Source organism: Aquarana catesbeiana, linkage group LG04 (genome assembly GCF_042186555.1).
Source record: "Aquarana catesbeiana isolate 2022-GZ linkage group LG04, ASM4218655v1, whole genome shotgun sequence".
In the NCBI taxonomy this organism is placed as follows: Eukaryota; Metazoa; Chordata; class Amphibia; order Anura; family Ranidae; genus Aquarana; species Aquarana catesbeiana.
The window spans coordinates 406699926-406716223 of record NC_133327.1 but is presented as its reverse complement, the minus strand read 5'-3'; the positions used below and the strand labels follow the sequence as shown (position 1 = coordinate 406716223).

At 42.6% G+C, this 16298-nt stretch overlaps 1 protein-coding gene across 7 annotated transcripts in view; it reads right to left on the bottom strand.

Moving 5' to 3' along the window:
- LAMA2 (laminin subunit alpha 2) overlaps positions 1-16298 on the bottom strand; it is a 1513089-nt gene that overhangs the window by 980407 nt on the left and 516384 nt on the right. For all 7 annotated transcript variants that reach the window (XM_073627245.1, XM_073627247.1, XM_073627249.1 and 4 more), the window contains exon 8: positions 1154-1332. In XM_073627245.1, coding sequence (XP_073483346.1) covers positions 1154-1332 — 179 coding nt within the window. The remainder of the gene's footprint in view (positions 1-1153; positions 1333-16298) is intronic.

Below are 16298 nucleotides of genomic sequence, written 5' to 3'. Positions count from 1 at the left end.
CAGAATATAGTGAAGGTTCTGGAGTGGCTATCTCAGTCTCCTGACCTCAATATCATTGAGCCAATCCGGGGAGATCTCAGTTCATGCAAGACATGAACGTGCAGTTCATGCAAGACATCCCAATAATTTACAGGAACTGGAGGCTTTTTGCCAAGAGTAATGGGAAGCTTTACCATCTAAGAAGAAGAGCCTCATCCAAAAATACCACAAAAGACTTCAAGCTGTCCTTGATGTTAAAGGGGTCAATACATGGTATTAAGAACTGCGGTATGTACACTTTTGATCAGGGTCATTTAGGTAGTTTCCGTTGTAATTATGATTTAAAAAGAGTAAACACAGTTGATTGATAATACATGGCTTCAGACAAACACTAACCATGAGTGAAAGTTTTTGTGTTATCATTCATATTCTCTGAAAAATGGCCAAGAAATCATAAATTCTGCCAGAGTTTGTAAACTTATGAGCACAACTGTACTATATATAGATATATCTATATATAGATATATCTATATATATAGATATATATAGATATATCTATATATATAACATTGGAGATCAGCAACCACCCCCACAATTGCTGAGTGGTTTACTAAACTCACACACATACAGGGTTTTGGAAGAACTAATGGCACAATACCATGCTAAATATTCTTCCTATATAGCTACATGGTTTCTCTGCATAGTTTTTAGTAGACTCCCCCAGATTCAAATCCATCTTTCTACTAATCATATTGATGTCAAGGTGCCTTAATCTGCACAATCACCCAACCCCTTCCTCCCCCCCTTCATATTTTGCCCCTCTCTGTAATTCTATCTCTATTTCCCCAATTTTAGGCTTTAGGTATTGAGTGCAACATTGTCTGCATTGACTGCAACAACTGTAAGCTGCCTTCTATTTATATATTTATCTCAGGTTCCATGTATCTTCTGTTTATCTCCTATTTATCTCAGGTTTCAATTTCTTGCTTACTATGTGGACAATATTTGCCCTGTGACAAGCTGAGGTATTTCCTTTTTCTCACCTATGCTTATTAATAGGAAATAAATGTAACGGTCAATGCATTATTAACTTCCATTCTCTGTTTCGACCTTTCTATTACTGTACCTAATTTTGAACAGAATAAATTCTTTAAAAAAAATGTAAATACTGTACCCATTGAGGCCGATAGTAACCATCTGTACAGGTCTCACAATTAATTCCAGCTGTGTTTGCTGAGCAATTGACACAAACTCCACCTCCAGTATTTTCCCCATGAATATCCAGACTGAGTTTCTTGCTTGCTACATTTTCATCATAATAGCATTCTGCAGTTTTCCCATGACAGTTGCAAGCTATAGAGAGTAAAATAATATTTGTCAGCAAATATATAATAAATATAGCTTAAAATACACAATGCTAACCATTAAAATAGTGCAAAAAAACATTGTTGATGTGCAAAGTCCAGTTAGCCATATTATCCAGTCAACAGTAATCTTGTATTACAGGTTCACATACAATTTTCAGAAAATTCACACACAGGTCTATCAAGTAAAATAGTTCTCTTACTGGTACATTGTTAAAAGCTTAGTGTCAATAAGGAAGTTCCCCCATAAGTGACGTTTTCGAGTCAACAATCAGCTTTTTTTGAAGCTCAGTTGTTGGCTCAAAATAAGGCTCTCAGAGGCGTTTTTCCTATTGCCATTAATTATTTACCAACAAAAAAGCCATTTTACTTTAACACCTGTGTGTGAATTATGACTTGCTGGACTTTCTAAGATGACTCCTGGATGCAGCAAGGGGTGGTGAATTCAGCACCGAGAAAAGTTCATACAAAAAAGGTTTGTGTTGCTTTTCAGAAAAAAAAAACACATACAATTAGGCTTTTTTCAAGACTCCCAGTCCCACAATAAAAGGCATCATTATCACTACTAATTACCATACTTCATTGTAAGAAAGAGGAAAAAAAATACAACTACTTTGTCTTATTAATACCTTGTCATCCAATCCTTGTCGGCTCTTCTCTACCTTTAACTCTCTGCTTTGTCCCCCACCCCCTCTACTCACTAACTCACTCACTGCCCATGAGATTGCCAATCACTTCAAAGATAAGATTGATGTGATATGTGAGGACACCTCCACTGTACAGATATCTTCCCCACTTAACATACCTTGTCTAACAGCACAGTCAACACTTTCCTCTTTTGAACTGGCTACTACTGAAGAGGTTACAAAACTTTTATCAGATGTACACCTAACCAATTGTCTCCTGGATCCTGTTCCCTTGCAACTACTACGCTACGGTCACCCTCTTATTCTATCCTATCACACCCTCACTCACATCTTCAATCTCTCCCTCTCTACTGGCCCCTTCCCTTTCCATCTAAAGAATGCACAGTTCACTTGCATACATAAAAAGCCCTCACTGGACCCCAACAACCTGAACAACAATACCCATCTCATTGGTCCCAGTCACCTCTAAACTTTTAGAACGCTTAGTCTACAACCGTCTTAGCTCCTACCACACTGAAAACAACCTTCTTGACCCCTTACAGTCTGGCTTTGGCTCGCAACAGTCCACAGAAACTGCTCTACTAAAACAATCGATTTACTAACCGATAACCAATTGCCACTACTCTATATTCTTACTACTAGACTTCTCTGTGGCCTTGGCTACTGTTAACCACCCACTCTTTCTCTATAAACTCTGCTCACTTCGCCTCCAAGACTCTACTCTATTCTGGGAGAAGTGACCAGATGTTGGTGTGAGCAGTGGTGTGTGAGCTTTCTCCCTGCTCTAGCCTCCCGTGGCCATCCGAAATAGTCTAACCTAGCTCCGTGCACTTTACAATGCCTGCCTTGCCTGTCCTGTGTGTTCCCTGGTGGGGGCGCGGTGGTGGAGCCGCTACGGCTGGAGAACGGGGAGATGAAGGAGGTCGGCTTCAGCGGTAGCCTTCAGTGCGGTGAAGCAGAGTCTGAGCTGCTCGCATTGGCTTCGGTTGGTTGCCCAGGTAACGGCTCATGATCCCGCAAGAGGTAGCGAGGAAGTCAGCGCCCATTCAATACAGTGAGAGGCGCCAGCCAGGAGCAACCTAGCACGGGCTAGCTGTTTGAGCAGTGCAACGAGAGGTAAAAAAAGCGGAACTTTGAACATAATAATAATGCCATAAGAGTGCATAAGCTTTAAAGCTTGCTAAATCTCAGTCTGCCAAGTGCTTTCTGACACCTTTTTACACACTATCTTGCACCGTTATACAGCCAGGCCATGACAAGGAAAAAAGGGGAGGAACAGCAACAGCAGCCCCAAGAGAATTTAACCTCTCAATCCACTCATTCAACAAAGGAGAAGGGAAGCCATGCAGCATCAGCAACAGCAGCAGCAGCTAAGTTGGAAAAGTACGCACATACCCCCACATTATCACCAGGTAAGGGCAACCAGCAACCCCAAGAGAAAACACAGACGGGAGGTCCTGGGGACAGAAAGAGCCTAGGTAAAATGTCAGCAACATTGCCCGTCAACACTAAAACAGTGAGTAAAAAGAGTCCCGAGAGGGATCTCCTGGGAAAAACGACCAAAGTTACCCCCGAATTAATTATATCTAGTGAACCAGAACCCACGTTAAAAGATGTACTATGTGCAGTAAATTTTTGTAAGGGCTCATTGAGTAACTTGTGTGACCAGTTAAGGGGCCTAAAGGAAGAGCTATGTATAATGAGTCAAGAACTTAAAAAAACAGTTGAGAGAACAATTACCTTGGAGGAGAGGCTAAGCCAGGTTGAAGATATTTTACACCCAATGGGACAAGAGTTTAAAACAATGCAAGCTAAGTTAGGCGCATACAAATCCAAAATGGACGAAATGGAAAACAGGTTGTGCAGGCACAATGTGAGGGTGATGGGCCTCCCGGAGAGAAGCAAGGATTCCTATCCTGTAGCGTTTATGGAAAAATGACTCAAGGAAGTATTCGGGACAGAGACTTTCTCGCATCTTTTTGCCATTGCGAAGGCTCATAGAGTACCTACTAGAGCTATACCATCAGGAGGTCATCCTAGACCAATGATTATGAAATTGTTTAACTACAAGGATAAGGTGACATTGATGCAAAAATCCATAGAAATGGGGGACATTTTCTATAATGGAGCCAGAACCTCACTATATCCAGATTATTCTCCGGATTTACAAAAGCGTAGGGCAGAATTTATAGACATCAAGTGTAGCCTACGGAATTATAAAATTTCATTCGCATTGCTGTATCCTGCGCGACTGCATATAACGGCTTTAGGGGTAACCCATTTTTTTTTACTCTGTTGTAGGGGCTACAAAGTGGCTTGAAGATAACAAAAAGAACTTATAGAGCTAGAGCGTGAAGTAGTTAAATAATTATGTTAATTTCTGAAAGTATTTGAGGATTTTTTTTTTTTTTTTGAGGAAGTTAACTCAAGGATGGTAGCGGGGGGTGGGAGGGGGGGTTTGGTTGGTGAAAGACACTAATGATAGATGTGGTGTGGTTGTGTGTTAATGTTTTTCTTGTAACATCGATAATATTGATAATTGTGAATTGGGTAAAGGGTGGGGGGGAGGGCGGGGCAAGTAAAGGAGGATAAGGAAGATTACTCACATTTATGTCGGGTGGTGGAGTATTGGTTGAAATGGGTTGAAAGGGCAAAAATGGTCACAATTAATGCCCCCAGGGCTAGCCTAGTTAGGCAAAAGGGAAGGGTGGGGGGTTATTTAAGGGTCAGGGAGCAAATGAGGCAAAAAGAATAGTAGGATGGAGTGGTAGGGTGGTAAAAGGGAGTTGTGGGGAAAGGGTAGGAAAGTGTTACACTGCACAAGTACAAGGGGAGGGGAGACAGATAAAAACAGTGTACACATGTTTATGTTATTTATTCACATAAAAAAAAAGAAAAGAAATCTTAAGAAGTGTAGGAGGACAGGGAATAGGAAACAAGGGTTTTCTTTTTTTTGTTCTCCTTTTTTTTCACAATATTATCACTGATTGCAGTTTAGGGGACACAATTAAACTAAAACAAATGATACGTTGCCTGGTAGAAGGGCAGGGATGCTTGATAAGCAAGGTTAGGCATGAGGGCCTTTTTTTTTTTTTTTATTGTTGCTGCCTCCAGGTTACTTCCCCCTTTGTTTTTTTTTTTTCCTGGTTCTTTTTTTGGTTTAGTTTTTTGCTTTTTTTAGATGCTGTTTAGAACTTTGAGACTAGGCTCATGGAACATTAGCAGGATGGGTGATCCCATTAAAAAAGCTACTGCATTTTCGGAACTGGAATCCTATGGCGTTGAACTGATATGCCTGCAGGAAACACATTTTACCAATGACTCCAAATTACTAATTCGGAGTAAGAAATTTCAAGTACAATTTAATTCAGTTTACTCCTCTTACTCTAGGGGAGTGAGTATATTGGTAAAGAGAGGAGTGTTATTTTCCTGCAGGGATGTTAGAATAGACACACTGGGTTGTTATATCTTTTTGAACTGTCTAATAGAGGGTAAACCAATTGTAATAGCAAATCTGTATATTCCTCCCCCATTTAAGTTGGAGATTTTGTATGGATTGTTAGAGTATGTGGAGGACAAGGTTGATACCCCGGTTATAGTGGTGGGGGATTTTATTGCGGTGCTCAATTATAGCCTGGATAGGTTTCCACCAGGGGTTCGGACGGAAAGGGCGTCAGAAGGACGGTTAGCCCAGTTTCTTGAGGAGATCGGATGGTGTGACTTTTGGAGATCCCGAAACCCAAACAATTGGCAATATTCTTGCTTCTCGGGGTCACACTTTACACTCTCTCATATAGATATGGCAATAGGTAACAGTGAAGCACAACGGCTAATAAATAAAATAGAGTACTGGCCAAGAGGGATATCGGATCAATCGCCCCTGACTCTAACGGTAAACATACACGATAGACATACCCAGAGAACGTGGACAATAAATCCAATATGGATGGAGATAATAGGGAAATAACTGCAAGATTAAAGGAGTTTGTAGAACATAATACAGGTTCAGTGTCAGAGGGGATAGTCTAGGATTCCCTAAAAGCATTTACCTAAGAGGGGGTAGTCTGGGATTCCCTAAAAGCATTTCTTAGGGGGCTCTTAATCCAACAGGTAGTAAAAACAAAGAAGAAATCAAGGGAATGGGAGGAGCACATCAGAAAAGAGGCGATCGAGTCAGAGAGACAATATGTGATAGATCCAAGCCCAGAGAAGCAGGAGATATGGCTTAAGAAGTAGCAGGAATATAAAATGGCAATAATTAGGAAAACTGAAAATAAGAGATCCTTTCAGAGACAAAAGTGTTTTGGAGAAGGGGAAAAAGTGGGCCGTATGTTGGCGCTCCTAGCTAAGACTAATTCTCCTTCCTCAGTAATTTCTATGATTAGGACTCCAAGCGGTGAAATCTCATCTGAACCTCTCATGATTATGGAGACATTTTCTGAATTTTACAGAGAGTTGTATAAGTCACGAAAGGGTTCAGATTGGGGAGAGATGGATAGGTTCCTAGAGGGTGTTGAATTGCCGACTCTCTCGGTAAATGAAAGGAATGGGCTGGAGTCCCCTATAGTCCTAGAGGAACTGAAGCAAGCAGTGGCAGATATGTCCAACCAGAAATCCCCGGGCCCAGATGGGTTGCCCTTAGAGACCTACAGTGGGGCAAAAAAGTATTTAGTCAGCCACCAATTGTGCAAGTTCTCCCACTTAAAAAGATGAGCGAGGCCTGTAATTGTCATCATAGGTATACCTCAACTATGAGAGACAAAATGTGGAAACAAATCCAGACAATCACATTGTCTGATTTTTGAAAGAATTTATTTGCAAATTATGGCGGAAAATAAGTATTTGGTCAATATCAAAAGTTCATCTCAATACTTTGTTATATATCCTTGTTGGCAATGACAGAGGTCAAACATTTTCTGTAAGTCTTCACTAGTTGTTACTAGGGATGAGCTTCGAGTTCGAGTCGAACTCATGTTCGACTCGAACATCGGTTGTTCGGCAGTTCCCTGAACAGCGAACAATTTGGGGTGTTCGGGGCAAATTCGAATGCCACGGAACACCCTTTAAAAGTCTATGAGGGGGGGCGTGTCTGGACGAGCTAGGAGAAAGACGTGTGGAATCTGAGCTCCGCTCTACATATACCCATCCAACGCCATCCTAGCCCATCTTCAATCTGTGGAGCACCTCTCCACCTTCAGAAGTGGTTAGCCTACCTCCGCTGCGGCTAACAAGGGGAATTGGCTACCAGTGCTGCAATTTATCTGGCCCCGGGCCTCCAGCTGGACTTGAGCCCTGTGTGCCCGCCGCCATCTTGAGGCCTGCTGAGGGCTCCGTACACGCCGCCCATCACCCCCACAGCCAAGCAGACAAGAAGAGCCTTTACCTGGCTGCCCGATCGTGTCGCCGTCGGCAGTCAGGGGGGCCTTGGGCGACTGAGGGGTGCTGCCTGGTGGTCTCCTCCTCTGCCTCGGACTGCTCCCCGCCAGGCGCCATCTTGCGGCCTACTGGATCGGCCTCCTCAACATACAGGCACAGTGAGTACAGAGACATCCGCCTACCCACCCCTCTGCAGAGTCCCCCTTGTCCGAATCGGCACGTTCCCACTCCGCCAGGACCTCTGTTTTGGTGCCCCGCGGCGCTGACTTGGGCCCACAGTGAACGGTGCTCACTCGGCCAGCCGCGACTCTCAGGAAAGACCGCGGCTTCGGCCTACCTATGGAGGACGGCGGCCATCTTGGTACTCCAAGCCACTTTCCCTGCTAACCTGCCCAGCTACCACTATAACTACTGTATTCTCAAACATACCACCCATCAACTGGCCCCTTCATATAGTGACAGACCACATACTCTATTACCGCAAGGAAAGTCTACCTTCCGGCCTACCTCTGGAAGCTGGCGGCCATCTTGGTGCTCCAAGTACTCCTAAGCCAATTCCTTACTACTATATCTTATACATAGCTTCTGTTCCCATAAACTTCCATCAGTACAACTATCATCGCTTTTCCCAGTGATTGTTAAAACGCTTCTAACACTGCTTGCATACTTCCTTCATAAGAAATTTTTTGAGTAACAGGGATACTATGATGGAAGCATGTCTCTGAACAGATGTGAGTAGGGGGTGACCCCCACGGCGATCGACCGTATAGTTCCAGCAATGCCCGCCAAAACACCTAAACTCCGGTCTGCCAAAGGTAAACGTTCAGGCAAGAGATCACTGCCCGTTCCAGTCTCCACCTGCTCTATTCAACAGTACTTAGCTAACGCAAGAGACGAGCAGGTCCGAACCTCACGGACCAGCGTATCTCCATCATCTCACGCTGCATCTGTGCGAGACAGCTCCCCGGCCTCCTCATACTGTTCAGACCTCATGGATGATCCAGGATCCCCTGCGGGTTCCGAAATGGACACGCTAATGAGCGGTCTCAAAAAAGAACTTGCAGGAATGTTTCACAGTTTGGAGAAATCCATAAAAAAGGAAATATCTGCTGTCAGATCTGACATGACACATATTCTGGTCAGAGTTGAGGAAACGGAACAGCGACAAGACACACATGCTTTAGCTATTAAAGAACTACAGGACAATGTTACCCAGCTGGCCTTTGCTCATCGAGCCTCCCTATATAAACTCGAAGACCTCGAGAACCGTAACCGTAGAAATAACATTCGTGTTAGAGGTCTGCCAGAAGCAACGGGTGATAATGACCTAGAACCATCTATAAGAGGCATCTTTAATACATCTTGGGCAATTCAGCCACTGAACCGCTACGTTTTGATCGTGTACATCGTGCCCTAAGACCCCGTAATGCTAAGTCAGATCAGCCCAGAGACGTTATTTGTCGCTTGCATTATTTTGAAGACAAAAATGCTATCATGATGAAGATGCGGGGTTGCCTAACGTAGACTTTGACAGAGCAGTCATCACCATATTTCCAGACCTTTCTAAGGAAACCTTGGACCGTCGCAGAGCTCTGAAACCGCTCCTTGACCACCTGCGTTCAGATGGGATCACATACAGATGGGGATTCCCAGCCTGCCTAATTGCCACAAAAAATGGTCGGTCACACACGCTGAGATTTCCGGAGGAACTTCCAACCTTCTTGCAAGATCTTAATCTTCCATCCATGGAACTCCCAGGTTGGCAAGACCCAATCCCTAAATTCCTGAGCCCAACGGACCCACCTTGGAGAAAGACCCCCTCAAAGAAAAGGCGTACCTCTCTTCCAGGCTCTGCACAAAAGCATGGTTGAAATATGTAACTTTTTACACATACTAATTTTCTTATTATGGATAATCTTTTTCCTACAGGTTGTCTATATTAAGTCAGGTTTTGGCTGCAGTTTTTCTCTTTTTTTTTTTTTACGAGTGCCTGCCTAAATTTGGCCGAAACTGTCATACTGTGGTACTGACCAATGTTCTTTGTTACCTTTTATCCTTGGGTATGTAGGTTAAATACCGAATTGGTTTGCACTTTATTGCCTAGGGGTTATGTTCTGTTCAAATTGATCCTGGTTACATACTGGTAATATTTACATTCCTAAATGGAACTAATTATTTACTTATAGTTATAAGTTATTCGTTTTCTCATAGGTCGCGCGCTGTGGGGATACACTTCCTCTGGTTACCCCCCTTCACTACAGCGCAATCCTGTCACCCCCTTTCCTTCTGGGGTTGGCGAGAATGATTGGCCTTATAGTTGCCCTATTCAGTCCCCATCTAGGGTTTGGGTTGGTCTCTAGTTCTCTCTCTCCCCAATGGGAACACTGCAGATTTCTGCGTGATAACTATGTGTTTCCCACAAGTTGGTTAACTTACATATGTGATTTTCACATGTGTTTTTTTTTTGTTTTTCTTTTCTCTCTCTTTCTTTCCAAAAAAACTCTCTCCTTTTCTCCTTTCTACTCCCCCCCTCTGGCTGGTATGCATGGAAATATAGGTTGAAGGTATGTACTATGCTTTAACAATGGCTACATTAAAGGTTATATCGTATAATGTTAGGGGTCTTAATGTTGCTGCTAAAAGACACCAATTAGTCCGTGAACTTAAAAGAGCCACATGTTCTATTGCTTTTCTTCAAGAAACACATTTAACTCACACAACACCTGTTAAGCTAACCTCATCCCACTTTCCACAGTGGTACTATAGTTTATCAGACACTAATAAAGCTAAAGGAGTGGCCATTGGATTCTGCAGTAATGTATCCTTTAGGTTATCTGACATGTTGGCAGATAACCATGGTCGCTTCCTTTTCTTAAAGGGCTTCATAGGTAACACTCAATGTACTCTTGCAAACGTGTACTGTCCTAACCAAAATCAGTCAACTTTCCTCTCACAAACACTGACTAAACTTTCAAACTTTGCCAAAGGCCTTACTATCCTAGCGGGCGACATTAACATGCCACTAGATCCAACAATTGATACATCCCAGGGCCGCTCTAATATTTCCTTCAAACAACTGAAATTTGTTAAAAAAAAGCTTCTGGATCTTCAATTGATGGATGTCTGGCGCCTTCTCCACCCTAAGGAGAAGGATTATTCACACTTTTCCACAACACACCAATCCTATTCCAGAATAGATAATATATTCCTAGATCATTTTCATCTCCCCCTCCTGCAATCTGCTCACATTGGCACCGCATCTATATCAGACCACGCACCTGTATCAATGACGTTGACTGTGCCTTCCTTACCACGACGCATTAACAATTGGAAACTCAATGATTCCCTTCTCTCTAATGAAGCCGAAGTTTCCATGTTAGCCTCTCATCTCTCACAATATTTTAAGGAAAACAAACCCTCTGACACCTCTCCCTCTGTTGTATGGGAAGCCCATAAGGCTACTATTAGGGGTCGTCTTATTGAGCTCGGTGCTAGGAAAAAAAGGGAGCATGGTCAACAGATTGATCAGGTACTACAGCAGATAGCGGCTCTTGATAAACAACACAAACTCTCCATGCATATTGAGCACCTCCAATCCCTCACACTCAAACGTGAGGAACTAAAATCCCTTCTCAATTTAGATACTAAAAGAAAATTCCAACGTTTATCACAGAAATTTTATGAATGGGGAAACAAACCAAGTAAGCTGCTAGCTAGGTCTTTAAAGACTAAACAATCACAGTCCTTTATTTCCAAAATCAAACTTTCAACAGGGGAATTAGCCCATGCAACCCCAGATATTGCTAAGGCCTTTATAGAGTATTACGAAGACCTATATAATGTTAAAAATGACCTGTCTTCTCTACCACAAAAAGAGAGAAGAAGCCGCTTGCTTTCTTACTTGAGAGCAGCTAACCTACCTAAATTGCCCATATCTGCCCTCAAAGAAATAGAGGAGGATTTTTCGGTTGAGGAATTCCTGGTAGCATTGAAATCATCCCCATCCGGCAAAGCTCCTGGACCGGATGGGTTCACCATTTTATACTATAAAACATTCAGCGACATTCTGCTCCCTCGTCTCACCGCTTATGCAAACTCTATATCTCACTCTTCAGGTCTACGCCCAGAATCTCTATCAACTCATATCACTGTCATCCCTAAACCAGATAAGGATCCCACCCTATGTAACAGTTTTAGGCCAATATCACTAATTAACGTTGACATCAAACTTTTTGCTAAAGTGATGGCAAATCGGCTGCTCCCTCTTTTGTCCAGCTGGATATCAGCAGACCAATCAGGATTCATACCCAATAGAGAAGCAAAAGACAATTCACTTTGTGCAATATCCCTAATCCAATACGTTCAGAGATGCGCCCAGCCCACCCTACTCCTCTCCACTGATGCTGAAAAAGCTTTCGATAGGGTGGACTGGGAATATCTTAAGATGACCTTACGCCACTTTGGGCTGGGACCTAGGATGTTCCACTGAATCTCATCCCTTTATTCTAACCCCTCAGCACAAATTAGAATTAATGGGACGTTGAGTGACCCCCTTGTCTTACATAATGGAACCAGACAAGGCTGTCCTCTCTCCCCTCTCCTCTTTGCTATCACCTTAGAACCTTTCCTAGCTACAATTAGGCATAATGTTAATATCAAAGGCATAAAAATAGGCAAAAGATTCCATAAATACGCGGCGTATGCGGATGACGTACTATTTTTTTATTCAGCAACCACGCATCTCAATTCCCAACTTAATGTCTGAATTTTCTACCTTTCAATCCATCTCTAACTTCAAAATAAATTTATCCAAATCTGAAATTTTAAACATTAATATCTCCAAGTCCGAAGTTCTTTTCCTTAAGCCCCTGTTTCCCTTTAAATGGGTATTGAAAAGCATGAAATACCTAGGTATATATTTGACTTCCAATCTCCATTCTTTATTTCGACATAATTATATCCCCTTGCTAAATAGGATCAGAGAGGATCTACGAAAATGGTCCAACTTATCACACACATGGTTGGGGAAAGTGAATATAATCAAAATGAACATACTACCCCGCATCCTTTTTCTCTTTCAAATGCTTCCAATGGGAGTACCAGTAGGGTTCTTCACTATATTACAAACTCTGATTTCCAGATTCATTTGGAAGGGCAGTCATTCCAGGATATCGAGAGAGCTACTATTCCGCTCCAAATGCTCAGGCGGTCTAGCACTTCCTAATTTTAAGGCATATTATCAAGCAGTTATCTTGTCCAGGTTGGCTGATTGGAAATATGCTCTTAAATCGAAACTATGGGTACAAATTGAATATTTTTTAAGTGGAGTGGATCTCTCGGTAGCCCCCTGGATACCCCGTTCTTGTAGGAACCTAGCTCGATCTACCTCGACTCTCACTATATCTTCCTTAGATATCTGGGACGCCCTACACAAAAAATTCTCATGGAAGTATGATTCTCCTCTACTACCTCTCCTCAATCATAAATATTTCTTACCGGGCTTATTAGATCCAGGCTTTAAATCATGGGGAACGGAAGAACCTCTTCTACTACATCATGTCCTCCGTGACAACATACTTAAACCATTACACGTGATCCTTGCTCCTAAACCCACCACATTTCTAGATAAATGGAGATATCACCAATTACAACATTTCTTAGGATCCCTTCCCAACCCGCTTAGAGGTCTGAGTGAATTAAATGCCATAGAAGAAATATTCTACCCAAAAGATCCCCCTTTACATGGAATTTCTCTATTTTACAAAGCTCTCATTGCACTTCAAAATCCCAACTTCCCACCTTTCCTGGCTAAATGGGAGTCTGACTTAGATTCCTCCCTTACAGATAATCAAAAGGATAAGATCCTCCAATTAGCCCACACTTCCTCATTGGCCTCAAAAATGTCAGAGGTCAACTATAAATTGCTTACTAGATGGCATTACACCCCAGCCAGATTACAACAAATGTTCCCCGCCAGTTCCCCATTATGCTGGAGGAACTGTGGGAACAAAGCTACTCACGCACACATCTGGTGGTTTTGCCCACTCATCCGACCTTATTGGGATGCCATCCGCAATTTAATAGTACAGATCTCGGATGTCAATATACCCAATGACCCATGGATTATCCTTTTTCATTCTACCAAAACCCCCATAAGAATATATAAACGTTCAATTATTCCTCATTTACTAAACACTGCCAAAGCTTTAATTCCTACTTTATGGGGTCAACCAACAATCCCTTCTACAGGAGTCTGGTTACAAATGGTCGATAAGGTACATCTTATGGAGAGCATCACCCACGACATTAGAGGTACCTCTAAGAAACATTCTCTAACCTGGGATTCTTGGATAAAATTTCAATCCACATCTGTTTATAAAGAACTTATAACGCAAACCCCTTAAATCTCTCGTCTAAGCTTAGCCAACTACACCTCAACATATCGTTCCCTCTCACTGTGTAGACATGCATGCCAGCAACAAACCCCCCCCCCCATACCCCCCCTCATACCCTCTGTTTTCTTACCTTTCCTTTTTTCCATTTCTTCTCCTACTCTCTCCTCTTTCATCTAATTTTTCTTAATTTTATTTTTTCTGTTCTTATTTATCTTTCAGTTTCTATATACTAAAGTAAGGATTTTTCCTTTTTATATTAATTTTGTTTTGTTTCAAGTGCTCACAAAGTATTAACCCTATGTTATACTAACACTTTGTTTAGCTTCTGAGCCAATTATTGGAGGGGTAGCTTATAACTACTCATTGAAATCTGTGAGTGCTGAAACTCTTGTTGCTGTGTTTTCAAGAATGCATTCATTCTGAGATATATGTATATCTTTGTTACACTTTACTTTAATAAAAATATATTAAACAAAAAAAAAGTCTATGAGAGAAATCAAAAGTGCTAATTTTAAAGGCTTATATGCATGGTATTGTCATAAAAAGTGTTTGGGGACCTGGGTCCTGCCCCAGGGTACATGGATCAATGCAAAAAAAAGTTTAAAAAAGGCTGTTTTTTCGGGAGCAGTGATTTTAATAATGCTTAAAGTGAAACACAAAAAGTGTAATATCCCTTTAAATTTCGTACCTGGGGGGTGTCTATAGTATGCCTGTAAAGGGGCACATGTTTCCCGTGTTTAGAACAGTCTGACAGCAAAATGACATTTCAAAGGAAAAAAAGTCATGTAAAACTACTTGCGGCGATTAATGAATTGCTGGTCCGACAATACACATAAAAGTTCATTGATAAAAACGACATGGGAATTCCCCACAGTGGAACCCCGAACCAAAATTAAAGAAAAAAAAAAATGACGTGGGGGGTCCCCCTAAATTCCATACCAGGCCCTTCAGGTCTGGTATGGATATTAAGGGGAACCCCGGTCAAAATTTAAAAAAAAAAAATGGCGTGGGGTCCCCCTCAAAATCTATACCAGACCCTTCAGGTCTGGTATGGATTTTAAGGGGAACACCATGCCAAAATTAAAAACGGCGTGGGGTCCCCCCAAAAATCCATACCAGACCCTTATTCGAGCACGCAACCTGGCAGGCCGCAGGAAAAGAGGGGGGGGACGAAAGAGCAGCCCACCCTCCCTCCTGAACCATACCAGGCTACATGCCTTCAACAATGGGAGGGTGCTTTGGGGTAGCCCCCCAAAACACCTTGTTCCCATGTTGATGGGGACAAGGGCCTCATCCCCACAGCCCTTGCCCGGTGGTTGTGGGGGTCTGCGGGCGGGGGGCTTATCGGAATATGAAAGCCCCCTTTAACAAGAGGACCCCCAGATCCCGGCCCTCCCCCCTGTGTGAAATGGTAAGGGGGTACAAAAGTACCCCTACCATTTCACAAAAAAACTGTCAAAAATGTTAAAAATGACAAGAGACAGTTTTTGACAATTCCTTTATTTAAATGCTTCTTCTTTCTTCTATTTTCTATCTTCTTTCTTCTATCTTCTATCTTCCTTCGGTTTCCTCCATCTTCTTCTTCTGGTTCTTCTGGTTCTTCCTCCGGTGTTCTCGTCCGGCATCTTCCTCCGCGGCATCTTCTTATCTTCTTCTCCTTGGGTCGCTCCGCATCCATGATGGCATGGAGGGAGGCTCCCGCTGTGTGATGCTTCTCTCTTCATCTTTTTCTCTTCATCTTCTTGTCTTCATCTTTTTCTTTTTTAAGAAGACGCCGCAGAGGAAGATGCCGGACAAGAACACCGGAAGAAGAACCAAAAGAACCAGAAGAAGAAGAAGAAGATGGAAGAAGAAACCGAAAGAAGATAGAAGATAGAAGAAAGAAGAAGCATTTTTAACATTTTTGACAGTTTTTTGTGAAATGGTAGGGGTACTTTTGTACCCCCTTACCATTTCACACAGGGGGGAGGGCCGGGATCCCTTGTTAAAGGGGGCTTCCAGATTCCGATAAGCAAGGGTTGTTGGGATGAGGCCCTTGTCCCCATCAACATGGGGACAAGGTTTTTTGGGAGGCTACCCCAAAGCACCCTCCCAATGTTGTGGGCATGTGGCCTGGTATGGTTCAGGAGGGGGGCGCTCTCTTGTCCCCCCCTCTTTTCCTGCAGCCTGACAGGTTGCGTGCTCAGATAAGGGTCTAGTATGGATTTTTGGGGGGACCCCACGCTGGTTTTTTTTTTTTTTTTTGGCGCGGGGTTCCCCTTAAAATCCATACCAGACCTGAAGTGTCTGGTAAAGATTTTGAGGGGGACCCCACACCATTTTTTTTTTCATTTTGGCAGGGGTTCCCCTGAAGGGCCTGGTATAGAATTTAGGAGGACCCCCCACGTCATTTTTTTTACATTTTGGTTCGGGGTTCCCCTGTGGGGAATTCCCATGCCGTTTTTATCAATGAACTTTTATGTGTATTGTCGGACCGGCAATTCATTAATAGCCGCGAGTAGTTTTAAATGACTTTTTTTTCTTTGAAATGTCATTTT